The sequence below is a fragment of the Bos indicus x Bos taurus genome, chromosome 16 (genome assembly GCF_003369695.1).
Source record: "Bos indicus x Bos taurus breed Angus x Brahman F1 hybrid chromosome 16, Bos_hybrid_MaternalHap_v2.0, whole genome shotgun sequence".
NCBI lineage: Eukaryota > Metazoa > Chordata > Mammalia > Artiodactyla > Bovidae > Bos > Bos indicus x Bos taurus.
This window is the reverse complement of record NC_040091.1, coordinates 79631797-79642397: the sequence shown is the minus strand read 5'-3', so window position 1 is coordinate 79642397 and position 10601 is coordinate 79631797. Positions and strand designations below refer to the sequence as shown.

Sequence of the window (10601 nt, the reverse complement as noted above, 5' to 3'; positions counted from 1 at the left end):
CTGCCGGGATCGGCGCGCCGATGGGTGTGGCCTCGGCGCGTCCTCCCCCCGCCCGGCCGCCGTCCTCCTCGCCGCCGTCCTCCGGCTCCGCCCGCGCGGCCGGCGGCCCTGCTCGCCCCCGAGCGAGCGCGCTCCTCCGCGCCAGGCCGGCGGGCCGAGCCGCGGAGCTTTGGGCGGGGCTCGCCGGGCCCGCAGGCGCGAGGGGGGTCTGGGGAAAGGAGCTCCGGTTGCTTTTCCCCTTCGCGAGCTGCCGCGTCCAGACGGGCACCCGTCTAGTCTTCCAGGCAGTGGGTCGGAGGTGGGCGAGGGCGCCGTCCAGCGGGAGCATTTCCAGGGTGGACGAGGGTGGTCCGCGGCCTCCCGGGACGCGGGGGTTGGGGGGGGAGGTCTTTGAGATCTTTTGTTCCCTAGGTCCTGGCCTCTGAGCATCTCCGGGTACCGAGCCCCGATCTCTCAGAGGGTACCCGCGGAGAGGAACAGCCGCCCGTGAGCGCTTTGTCAACCACGACGTACCAGAACCCCGTGCTTATAAGCCTCTGGCCCAGAGAGGCTTTTACTAGGAGAAGATCCTGCCAGGCGGTTTCCCGTGAGGCACGTTTGTGGCAAATGGAAACGTTGGCCTGTGCTGGGTAAAAGCCATAGTTGGGCTCCGGAGAGCCACCGGTGGGGGTGGCGGCCTGCTGGGGTGCTGCTGTCCCCGGGGCCCCCAGCTGCCACCCGCCTTGGCTGCATCTGAGCGTTTGACCTCCAGGTGTGTTCATGTGCGTCTGTGCTTTTAATCAAAGGTGCATAAACTTTCAAATAGCAACCATACCTGCCAAACCCACCCAAGATGACCCCATAATCAGTTGCCAGAATGGTGGGATCGCAGGGTCTCGGCCTACGGAACGTGCCGAGCAGTTACATGGCCTTTCTAGTCCCTGCTCTTATTAAGTTCCTCTCTAGCTCCCAAGAAACACCTCTGTCTCCCCCGCCCCCACCCCCCCCCAGAAGCCCACACCAGGGTCGCTGTTCCCCGTGTCCCTGGAAGGGCTGTGAAAGTGCACGTTCCGGGGTAAAGAGCGGCCGCCTGTCCCTGCTCTGTGGATTCTTACCCTAACTGCTGTGAAGGGGCCCCGGAGGCCTGAGGACAAGAAGAAGCCTTTATTTCCCCACCTGTTATTCTCCACGGCCTGTCCTCGTGTCTGGACAGGGTTGGGGCAGCAGCACCCAGGAAGGGGGACCCGCCGCCACGTGGTAGCTTTCCTCCTGGGGGGTCTGAGCTCCATGGGCAGCGGGAGTGCCTCTTGAAGGCAGGAAAGCTTCAGGAGGAGTGAGTTCACTCCCAGGTGGTGGTCAGCCCTGAGACTAGACCTGGGGGGCCCTGGGACTCGTGCTGACAAGAGACGTGGAGGGCAGTTCACTCTCCAGGGTAAACTGTGGCGGACCCTGTTCAGCCTGAGCCCCTGGCCCACATAGGTGCTTTAATCCAGGATGCTGGTGGCAACAGGCGTGCGGTCCAGGCGTGCTCTGCAGGGAGAAGGGCGTGGCGGGGCTATTATCTGGAGTCAGGCAGTGCTCTCAGCTCCTCGCTCAGTTCTTGTGTTCTTCCTGGGCACTCGTGTCCCTTCTGAGGCTGGCAGGCAGGCTGAGGACGCAGGGTCTCCCTCGGGAGTGGCTGGGGTGGGTGGCTGGTAGGTACAGAGGCAGGGGCAGCAGTCTGGACCCCGGGAGGTGTTCCCACACTTTCCTTCTTCTAGAGGCTTTAACTGTTTCGTCTGGTCATTTCTGTAGCCTGTTCACCAGACCCCAGTGTGGGCACGGGGCTGGTCTGGGTTTTGCTCTCTTGGGGGTGTCTGGCCTTTGATGTGGGGTGAGGAGGCAGAGTCCCTGGCAGGATGCTGAGGACATAGCCAAGGCAGCAACTCCGGCCATCGGCCTGTTCTCGGGCTGGACCGAGAACATACCCGGGGTGGGTATGATCTTGGGGTCACTTTCTTGCCAGCCCCAGGAAGGGGGTGCAGCTGGAGCAGCTTCTGGGAACCCTCAGGTTGCTCTGCTCTGGTGGCAGCAACACCAGGTCCATGTCCGAGGAGGAGACCGAGGCTCTCACATGGGGGTCGCCCCGGTGTCCACTGGGGGCAGGGGGCAGTGGCCAGTGCTCAAGAGCCAGTGTCTGGCCTCATCCTCACTGGCCAGCTTCCGGGACCCCAGACAGGCCCCTGGGGATTCCCCAGGTCACAAGGCCCCCTTTCCCCAGGCCCAGGGAAGCAGCCCCGGGCAGGGAGGGCTCCAGGTCAGGGGCTGGGCTCCTCTGGCAGCTGGGCTGCGAACAAGGCCAGGGTGTGGTGCAGGAACTGGTACTGCTCTGCCGTCTGGATCATGCCTCCCCTGCGGGCAGAGATGCACAGTCTTGAGCTGAGGCGGGTGGGGACAGCCTGACCCTCCCGAAGGCCTGTGGCGCCTCCTCCCAGGGGCGTCCTCTCTGTGGCAGACTGGGACTCCCCCCACTGGCCCTGCCTTCCCCACCCGGGAGGAGGGCCCCATGTGGCAGAGGTCTTAGAAGTAGTGATTCCCCAGATCTCGTGTTCCCAGTGCTTTCCCATTGGTGAACTCATTCCTCATAGCAGCTCTCTGGGGAGGGGGCCACTGTCTCTCTGGGTAAAGAAGTGGGGGCCCAGGAGACACAGAGACGCGCGGGGGGTGGACCCTGTCTCTTGTCTCTACACCAGTGAACTTTTGCAGCTGCCTGTGGCTGTCTTGTTTCCAGAACCAACCGTCGCTGTCTCCCCACTTTCCCCCCTGAGAAGGGTATTTGGAAAAATGGAGACAAGAAACACGAAAGACCGGAAGCTCAGGTGAACCCTGTTTAGTAGAGTGTCCTATTTAGCTGTAGCACCCCCAGCTAAACTCCGGATGGAGATTCTGGCCTGGGTGTAAGGTGCTAAGCTCTTGAAGCCCAATGGGCCCCGTTTTCTCCCACAGGAAATGCCCAGAGCCTAAGGGCCTCCAGGAGGCATAGGGCCGCCCACCGTGTCCTCACCCCGCTTAGCCAAGCACCCACCTGTCCAGCCGCAGCTGGCACACGATGCCCAGGATGTCCACCTCCCCTCGGGCCTTCAGCTGTTGGCAGCCGATGCGGGTGGCGATGAAGCAGCCAGTCCGGCCGATCCCTGCGCTGGGTACAGGGGTCCAGGGCAGGGCAGTCAAAGGGGGCAGGCGGGCGAGGAGGGTATCGGCCACGCCTCTGGACGCGCCAATGCCCTCTGATGGCGCCGCTCGCCCGTTGCCTGCCCGTCCTGCCCCGAGTCCTCTCCCCCTGCTCCGCCCTGCCCTCCTCCCTTCTTCAGGAAGTCTCCCCTCCTGCGTGAACCCCTGACCCCCAGCATCCGCCGGCTGCACCTGTGGAGGGTCCACAACCCCCTGCCTGTGCTTGCGGCCGTGTGAGCTCCTGAGGATGGGCCTCCCGAACGCTCTGCCTGTCTTTGTCCCTGCCTCACCCCTCCGTCCGCCGGCCTCTTAGCCCGAGGCCCCGGGGCTCTTCGGCGGCACACCCGGGTCTCTGGGCCTGTCCCGTGTAGCCCCTCATCCACACACCCGCTCTTACCCTCCAGACTCTCAAGCCCGCCCGCGTGTCCCGGGCCCGTGCCCTGACTGTGCCCAGCCTCCGTCAGGCCTCGGGAGCTGCAGCCCCACCCACTGGGGTGCTCCCTGCTCCTCCTTCACCTTCCAAGTCTTAGTTTGGCCTAGAGGTCTTTCCTCCTGGAAGACCGTTTCTGGCCAAAGTCTGGTGGGGGCGGCTTGGTTCTGTGCCCCCAACACCCCCATCACACTTCATCACGATGCATTCTGTTCGTTTTGTCTGCAAACCGTAAAACTGGGCAGTAACCAAACGGTCTTGTTCACACTGTCTCCTTAGCATCGAACTCTGCGCCTGGCAATAACAGGCGTTGAGTGAACATTTGGGGAATGCATAAATGCGCCCTGGCGGCAGGGAGCAGGTTTGTGTCCTCCCGCGGAGCGGGAGCTGCCTCTCTGGACTGTGCCTGGGTGCCCGGCCCACACGTCCGTGTTCTGCACTTGCTGGATGAGCTGGAGATCTCGGTGTGAGTAAGGCCCGGGCCAGCCCCCGCTCCCCTAGGAGCCCCTCTGAGGGGCCCATACCTGCAGTGAACCACGATGGGCCCAGAGCGGGCCCCAGTCTCTGGGCCGTCCTCCACCTCGGCCACCAGGCGCAGCAGGGGCCCCGCCGACTCCGGGGTCTGGTGGTCGGGCCAGGCCGAGAAGAGAATGTGCTTCAGGGCCCGGCGCTGCTCCTGGTGCTGGGCGGGGGCAGGGCGTGAGGAAGGGGCAGCAGAGACCCGCGTTCAGGTCCCGGCCCTGCCTCCCTCCAGCACAGGCCTGCTCCTGGTGCTGGGGTGGGGCAGGGCGTGAGGAAGGGGCAGCAGAGACCCACGTTCAGGTCCCAGCCCTGCCTCCCACCAGCACAGGCCTGCGGACGTGTCCCTTAGCCTCATGCACAGGGCTGTGATGCTCGGAGGCCAGAGAGCTGCTTTGGAGAGCGGAAGGCGCCTCCAGTGATGGGGGCTTAGGCTTCACGTGTTGTTAAGCCTCTCATCGAACTGCCGGGCGCCCTCCAGCAGTGCCTCCAGGGCCCGCCCTGCTTCCCACAGGGATGGTGGCGCCTGCCCTGCCGGCCTGGAGGGGCCCCAGGGCGGCGCCCACGTCCCTCTTCCGGGCCCAAGCAGCTCTGCGGGCGTGGGTTCAGGCAGGTCTCCCTGAGCAAACCCGAGGTCCCCAGGGGACCTCCAGAGAGGGGTGGCCCAGCCCCCTGCAGCCCCGGGTACCTGGATGGTGAGCGTCCGCACGGTGTACTCCGGGCGCTCCCGCACGTCCTGGACGCGGATGCGGAAGGGCCCGTAGGTCTCCTCCTCTGTGGGCCAGTAGTGGACACACTTCTGGGCGGGGGGAGCTGGGAGTCAGGGGCTGGGGTCTATCGGCTGGATCAGGGCCCCCCCCAAGGCATCCCCCTGCCCCCCGGCGGGCTTGACACCTGCTTGACACCTGCCTCCCCTCGCCCTGGCTTCTGGCTAGGGTGGCCTCCGTGCCCTGTGACTCAGGGACTGACAGGTGTCCTCAGCCCCCGGGGGCCCAGCCTGGAGCTGCCCCACCTCCTTGCCCTCTCGGAGCTGTGTGAGCATGACGATGAGGGGCGCCTCTTCCTGCCACACCATCTCCCAGAAGTCCGACACAGTGTTGGGCATGGGGCCCTGGGTGGCAATGTAGGCCTTGTCCTGCCCGTCGTAGCCCTGTAGGCAGGGAGGCAGGCGGTGAGCGCGGGTCCGTGGCGGCCCGGACACAAGCGTCAGGGACGCACGCACCGGGAGCCCCGAGCTGGTGGCGACGGCCAGCAGACCGTGCGTCGTGCCCACCCAGCCACCGCGGTGCGGGTCAGACTCGACAGCGTGTCGCGTTCAGTCTTTCTGGGCCTCTGTGAATGGTCCCTTCCTTCCTCTGCCTTCTACTAGCCCCAAAGGCGGGGAAAACCATTGCCCTTTGACATGCTACTTTGTGGAGTTAGCAGCGAGGCGTAGCACACCCCTGCCAGCCCTTTTTCTCCCCCTCAGAATCCTCCTGCTCCTCAGGGGATGGGGGATCCAGACCATTCACTGGCCCGTGCTTCACCCCCCAGGCCCTCGGTTCAGTTCAGTTCAGTTCATGTCTGACTCTTTGCAACCCCATGGACCACAGCACGCCAGGCCTTCCTGTCCATTCCCAACCCCTGGAGCTTACTCAAACTCACGTCCACCGAGTCAGTCACGCCATACAATCACCTCACTCTCTGTCATCCCCTGCTCCTCCCACCTTCAATCTTTCCCAGCATCAGGGTCTTTTCAAAAGAGTCAGTTCTTCCGCATCAGGTGGCTGATGCGGGCTCTTCACCTCCGCTCCCGGCCACTGTCCCACCCACTCAGAGCCACTAGAGGGCTCACGTCTGCGCCTGCCGCCTCCCACCCTGCAGGCTGGAGGCTGGGCGCTGGGCACTGGGCACTGGAGACAAGTCTAGGCTCGGAGTCCACCTGGCCTCCCGGCCTCCGGTTCCTTAATTCCTTGACTTAAGCTGCCTCCAAGAAGGAGGGGCCGCCTGGAGCAGCGCAGGCAGAGGGAGGGAACCGGCCAAACGCCTCACTGGGCTGCAGGCCTGGGAGTCTTGGGCTGGGGTGGCCAGCGCAGCTCTCCATGGAGAGGCTGGCAGGTGTGGGGGACCAGGGGGACAGGAGACTGGGGTCTTCCTTCCAGCGCCTGACGTCTGCTGTGTGCATCCTGGCATCCCGGCCTGTTCCAGGAGCTCATGGGGTTGGAGCCAGGGCACCAGGTGCCCCGCTGCGCTGGGAGGTGTCCTGGGGCAGGAGTGTCTCTGGACACAGCGCCCCCTTCCCTGCCAGCAACTCACCCGAATGTAGTTGGCATTGATGTAATCCCCATCCTCCTGGCTCTGTGCCCGACCCAGACAGACTCGGCTCTGGGGGTCTAGAAGTGAAAACCAGCAGAGGTCAAAGGGCAACCAGCAAAGCAGCCGCATGCAGGGCCGGCAAGAGGACAGCCCTGTGCCTGTCAAGGTGCCCGTGAAGAGCAGGGGGCCGCAGGGCGTTTCTGAGCAGCAGAGGCCGAGGCCAGGGCAGTGCCGGGAGGTGGCAGGACGGACAGGCAGGAGGGGGCAGCTACTGAGCATTTGAGCCTGAAGGTCAGAGAGGGGTGGAGAGGGGTCACGGCAACAAAAACGGAGAGAGATGTTCGAGGAAGAGCTTCTCCTGAATGACCCTACTGGAACTCAGGCTCCATCCCACTCCCGCCTGACCCCTTGAGTCAGCCTCTAAGGGGGCCTTTCTCCAGCTCCAGTCCAGGCCCAATGAAGACCCTGGCTCCCAGGGGCCAGCTGGTCTGGGCAGAGGGCACCTCAGGGCCCAGAGCAGGCTGCCCCTGCCCCTTCCTTGGGCACTAACGGGCTGGCAGAGGGCTGCGGCCTCCAGACTGGGGGCTGCTGGGGGCAGCTGGTCAGATAAGGCTGCTCTGCGCGGAGCGGGGAGGAGAGCCTTCCGGGCCTCATGGTCAGCGGGCCCCATGCGTGCCTCCGAATACAGGAGGTGCTGACCCGGGTCTGTCAGCCCCCTGAACCCTGCCTGCCGCCTCCTCCGCCTCCTCCTCCGTCTGAGATCCGCAGCATCTCTCAGGAGCCGTCCGAACGGGGCTCGTCCCCTGCAGACGGTGCGGGCCGTTTCCCAGGCGGGAGGAACAGGAGGAAGGGAGTTGGTGCGCCTGACTGTGTGACCTCAGGCAAGCTGCACGACTTCTCTGTAACTCGGTTTCCTCATTTGGAAAACGGGTCAGAACAGCACCCACCGACTACCCGGGGCCACGCTGAGCAGCGCGGGCCTAGTCTCAGGCTGGCGTGGTTTCTGCCCCCCTTCCCTGGCCAGGGCCAGGCGGGGGCACCCCTCTGTCAAAAGAAGAGGCCCCACGCAGGGCAGCCCTGTCCTGGATGAGGCCATGTCTTGCCCTCTGAACGCCTCCACCCCAGCCCCACCGCAGTCCTTACTGGGCAAGATGGTCTTATATCGGTCCTTGGAGGCATGGCCAGGAATATCCAGGTCTTCGGGGCTGACGAAGTTTGAGGGGATCCTCTGGCGGGGGCGGGGGAGGAGGTGCGTGAGCAGTGGCTCCCTTCCTGGCCTCCCTTCCCCCACTTCTCTGGTGGAGGGGGCCCGTTCCCTCCTGGCATCGGGAGGCAGGTCTGAATGGGGTGCAGGGAGAGGGTGGAGCCTTCTCCTTCCTAGAGCCCCTGGGGTTCTGTCTCCCAAGGGCCCACGGGGACAGGCCTGCCAGCTGCTCCTGATCCAGAAGGGCAGTGACTCGGGGGGCCCTTGTTCTCACCAGGAATTCCTCTTCCAGCTGTGCGGGACTGGGTGGCCGGTGCTGCAGGGCCTGCCGGCTGAGGGGCCGCCCGGCGGTGCGCAGGAAGTGCAGCGTGACCTCCTGGGGCGTGCGCACGGAGCAGATGGGCTCCACAGCCCCCAGGGACCGCACGTCCAGCATCAGGGCCACATTGGAGCCACGCCTACAGCAGAGACAGCGCGGTCGGCCTCAACAGTCACGGCTGTGCCGGCACCGCTGACGGCAGGCTCCTTGTCTCCTCCAGACCCCGAGGCCCAGGCCCCTGGCACCCCTGCCCCTCATTGGCCAGCGAGGAGGCTCCAAACCCAGCTGCTGCCTCCAGCTGCCCCCATTTCCCATTCTTGGCTGGGCCCCTAAAGCTCAGACCCACACCCAGGCCCGGAGGCTCCGGGCCCCTCGAGGGGTGCTCAAGCCAGCCTGGGACTTGGGGCGCAGGCGCAAAGCTGACACAGATATGCAAATGAGCAGTCTGGTTTCCTTTGCTTGGGGAGGCATGGGGGTCCCACTGGAGGGACAGCGGAGGGCAGGCGGGCCCGGCTGGGCCCTCCCGAGAGGGTCTCACCTCTCCTGCAGCCGCACGTGCTTCTTGGCTGGGGCCTGGTCTGGCGGAGGCTGGGTCATGGCTGCCCCTGAAGGCAACTATGAAGGCGATGGGGAGGCCGGAGCGTTGCTCTGGAGCGGCCCCCGGGCCTGGACCATGCTGGGGGCGGCGCCCCCGGGAGCTCACACGGCCATGTGGCTTGGCCTCTAGGCTGTTGGGCAGCCTTCTGCCCTTGGGCACCTCGGGTCTTCTCGCTGTCTTCCGTTGTTCCCCAGGAAGTGGCAGTGTCACTCTGGGGGAAGGCCAGGATCTCTGCAGGGGCGTAGGGTGGCGGCCGCCTGGGGTTAGCGTGAGGGCGAGATAAAGGGTCACGACGGAGCCGAGATAGGACGGGATCCGGAGGAATCTGGAGGGGCAGGGGCCAGGGGGCAGCAGCCGAGGGGGCGGGCGGCGTGCAGCCGTTCTGGGTGGAGGGTGGGCTCACACCCCTGGGTCTTCAGGGGCCTCCTCTGGACAAGAAGGTGGACCTCCGGTGTGCTTGAGGCAGCCGGCCCTTCCACCCAGGGTCGTCCCAGCCTCTGGGGTCTCCGGCCCGGGATGGGGGCTGGGGGTGCTGCCTTCCTCCCGCCCATCCCCCGCCCGCCGCAGTAACCGTCACAGGAAGTGGCCTCACGGAGCCCGCGAGCGCAGGGCCTGGGGAGGCGACAGCTGGGGGCACAAGCTGGGCGCCTCGCCGAGGGCACGGCCCGCCTCCAGGCCAGGGCCTGGCCCGGAGCTTGGCTGGGGTGTTGGGGTCGCCGTGCCCGCAGGGTTTGAGTGGGCAGGGGCGGACACAGCAGGGTGCCTGTCTGCCCTCCCCGCCTGCCGTGCCCTGCCCGCCCTCGGGGCCGTCAGCAGTGTCTGCGCCCCTGCCCACCTAGCGTGTGACCCCCCGGGCGCCCTCCTGCTTGCCCTCCTGGGGCCGCCCTCCCGGCCCTCTGTGTCCAACGACCTGGGGCCTCCGGGCTCCTCCCCGCCCCTCAGGTACTTACGAGGCGGCCGTGTCCCCAGGCTCCTCTTGCCAGCTGTCTGTCTGTCTGTCTGTCTGTCTCTGAGGGCTGGGGAGGCCTCAGGAAGCCCGCTTCCTCCCTCCGCCCCTCCTAGCTGCCACCCACGCGCACCCAGCTGCCTGTTGCCACCAGCAGGGCCAGCGGCCTCCCGCCTCTGACCCCGCGGCCCGGCCTGTCCACACCTTGGCCACAGCCTGGCCCTGACCACTGCCTCCCTTGCAGGGCTTCTCCTCCGGGCCCTGGTCGCCTCTTGCCTCTGCCTGCTTGCTGGGCACGGCGGGGCCGACCCCCACCCCAGACTGCCCCCCGGAAGCCCTTGCCCCTTCAAGCTGCGGGAATCCCACCAGGAACAGGGAGAAGTAGGCACACACGGGGGTGGGGAAGGGGGGCAGGAGTCTCTCTCCACGAAAGGAAAGGCTCAGGCCAAGCCACAAGGGTCAACCCCAGGCCCCCAGCTCTGAGCAGGTCTGAGCCAGGTCAGCCACTCTGGAGGTGAGCAGTAGAGATACCTCATAGCAGGGTCTGGGGGCTTCCCCCACCCCCAGGCACACAGGCCTTCTCCCAGAACCCTGACATCTATTCAGCGACCCATGGAGGGTGGACCTCTGGCTCTCGCACAAGGCAACCCCCATGTCTGCTGTGCTGCTGGGGCGCCTGGAGCCTGGGCCCTGGGTAGGGGAGACCCTAAGTCCAAGACCCCACTGGCCTGCCCCTGGCTCACCCAGCAGGCCTCCTGTTGGCTCCCTGCTGGGTTCCTGTCCCCTGGAAACATTCCTGACACCTGCCCCTCCCCTCTGGGCGCCCACAATCCCATCCTCACCCCGCCACCCACTTCCCTGATTCAGCCATCAGAAGGTGACAGCGAAAAGCGCTGTGTACGACAGGCCGGGGGTGGCATGCAGGAGGCGGGGGGCTGTTTTCAGGCAGGGCAGGGTGGCCCTCTGGTGTTCGGGGGCCTGAGCCGGGGGAGCCTAGGTGGAAGGGATGGGGCAGGAGCCTGGGGACCCCTGGCAGACTGGGGGGCGTGGCCTCCAGCTTAGCTGGCCTGAAACCCACCCGTGTTTCCACTAGTGGGTAGC

The 10601-nt window shown here is 65.9% G+C and overlaps 2 protein-coding genes across 5 annotated transcripts; one reads left to right on the top strand and one right to left on the bottom strand.

The window, feature by feature from the left end:
- Positions 1–2: 2 nt before the first annotated feature.
- Positions 3–3055, top strand: LOC113906997. Of its 3 annotated transcripts, none has more exons than XR_003515058.1 (4): positions 86–298; positions 412–751; positions 2750–2837; positions 2965–3055. XR_003515058.1 is itself a non-coding variant. In XM_027565885.1 (2 exons), exons 1-2 carry the CDS (start codon positions 21–23, stop codon positions 488–490), a joined length of 357 nt encoding a protein of 118 aa, XP_027421686.1. In that variant the 5' UTR covers positions 3–20; the 3' UTR covers positions 491–1546. The 3 variants fall into 3 exon arrangements, 1 of the variants encoding a protein (XP_027421686.1); XR_003515057.1 differs by having other exon boundaries at positions 2725–2837; XM_027565885.1 differs by lacking the exons at positions 2750–2837; positions 2965–3055 and having other exon boundaries at positions 3–298; positions 412–1546.
- PTPN7 (protein tyrosine phosphatase, non-receptor type 7) lies at positions 1129–9560 on the bottom strand. Of its 2 annotated transcripts, none has more exons than XM_027565880.1 (10): positions 9505–9560; positions 8495–8811; positions 7912–8095; positions 7577–7661; positions 6434–6510; positions 5151–5288; positions 4827–4937; positions 4144–4301; positions 3044–3157; positions 1129–2370 (listed from the first exon to the last, which is right to left on the bottom strand). In XM_027565880.1, exons 2-10 carry the CDS (start codon positions 8551–8553, stop codon positions 2277–2279), a joined length of 1020 nt encoding a protein of 339 aa, XP_027421681.1. In that variant the 5' UTR covers positions 8554–8811; positions 9505–9560; the 3' UTR covers positions 1129–2276. The 2 variants fall into 2 exon arrangements, with proteins under 2 accessions (XP_027421681.1, XP_027421683.1); XM_027565882.1 differs by having other exon boundaries at positions 8495–8785; positions 9505–9544.
- Positions 9561–10601: the final 1041 nt, after the last annotated feature.

What these genes read in the sequence shown, in the direction of transcription:
- PTPN7 (XM_027565880.1), bottom strand. Translation starts at nt 8,553, where the DNA reads ATGACCCAGCCTCCGCCAGACCAGGCCCCAGCCAAGAAGCACGTGCGG. An exon ending in AGCTGGAAGAGGAATTCCTG is followed by an intron (nt 7,662 to 7,911) that starts GTGAGAACAAGG and finishes CGCCCCCGCCAG; the next exon opens with AGGATCCCCTCAAACTTCGT. An exon ending in ATATAAGACCATCTTGCCCA is followed by an intron (nt 6,511 to 7,576) that starts GTAAGGACTGCG and finishes TTTCACTTCTAG; the next exon opens with ACCCCCAGAGCCGAGTCTGT.
- LOC113906997 (XM_027565885.1), top strand. Translation starts at nt 21, where the DNA reads ATGGGTGTGGCCTCGGCGCGTCCTCCCCCCGCCCGGCCGCCGTCCTCC. An exon ending in TTCCAGGCAGTGGGTCGGAG is followed by an intron (nt 299 to 411) that starts GTGGGCGAGGGC and finishes TTTGTTCCCTAG; the next exon opens with GTCCTGGCCTCTGAGCATCT.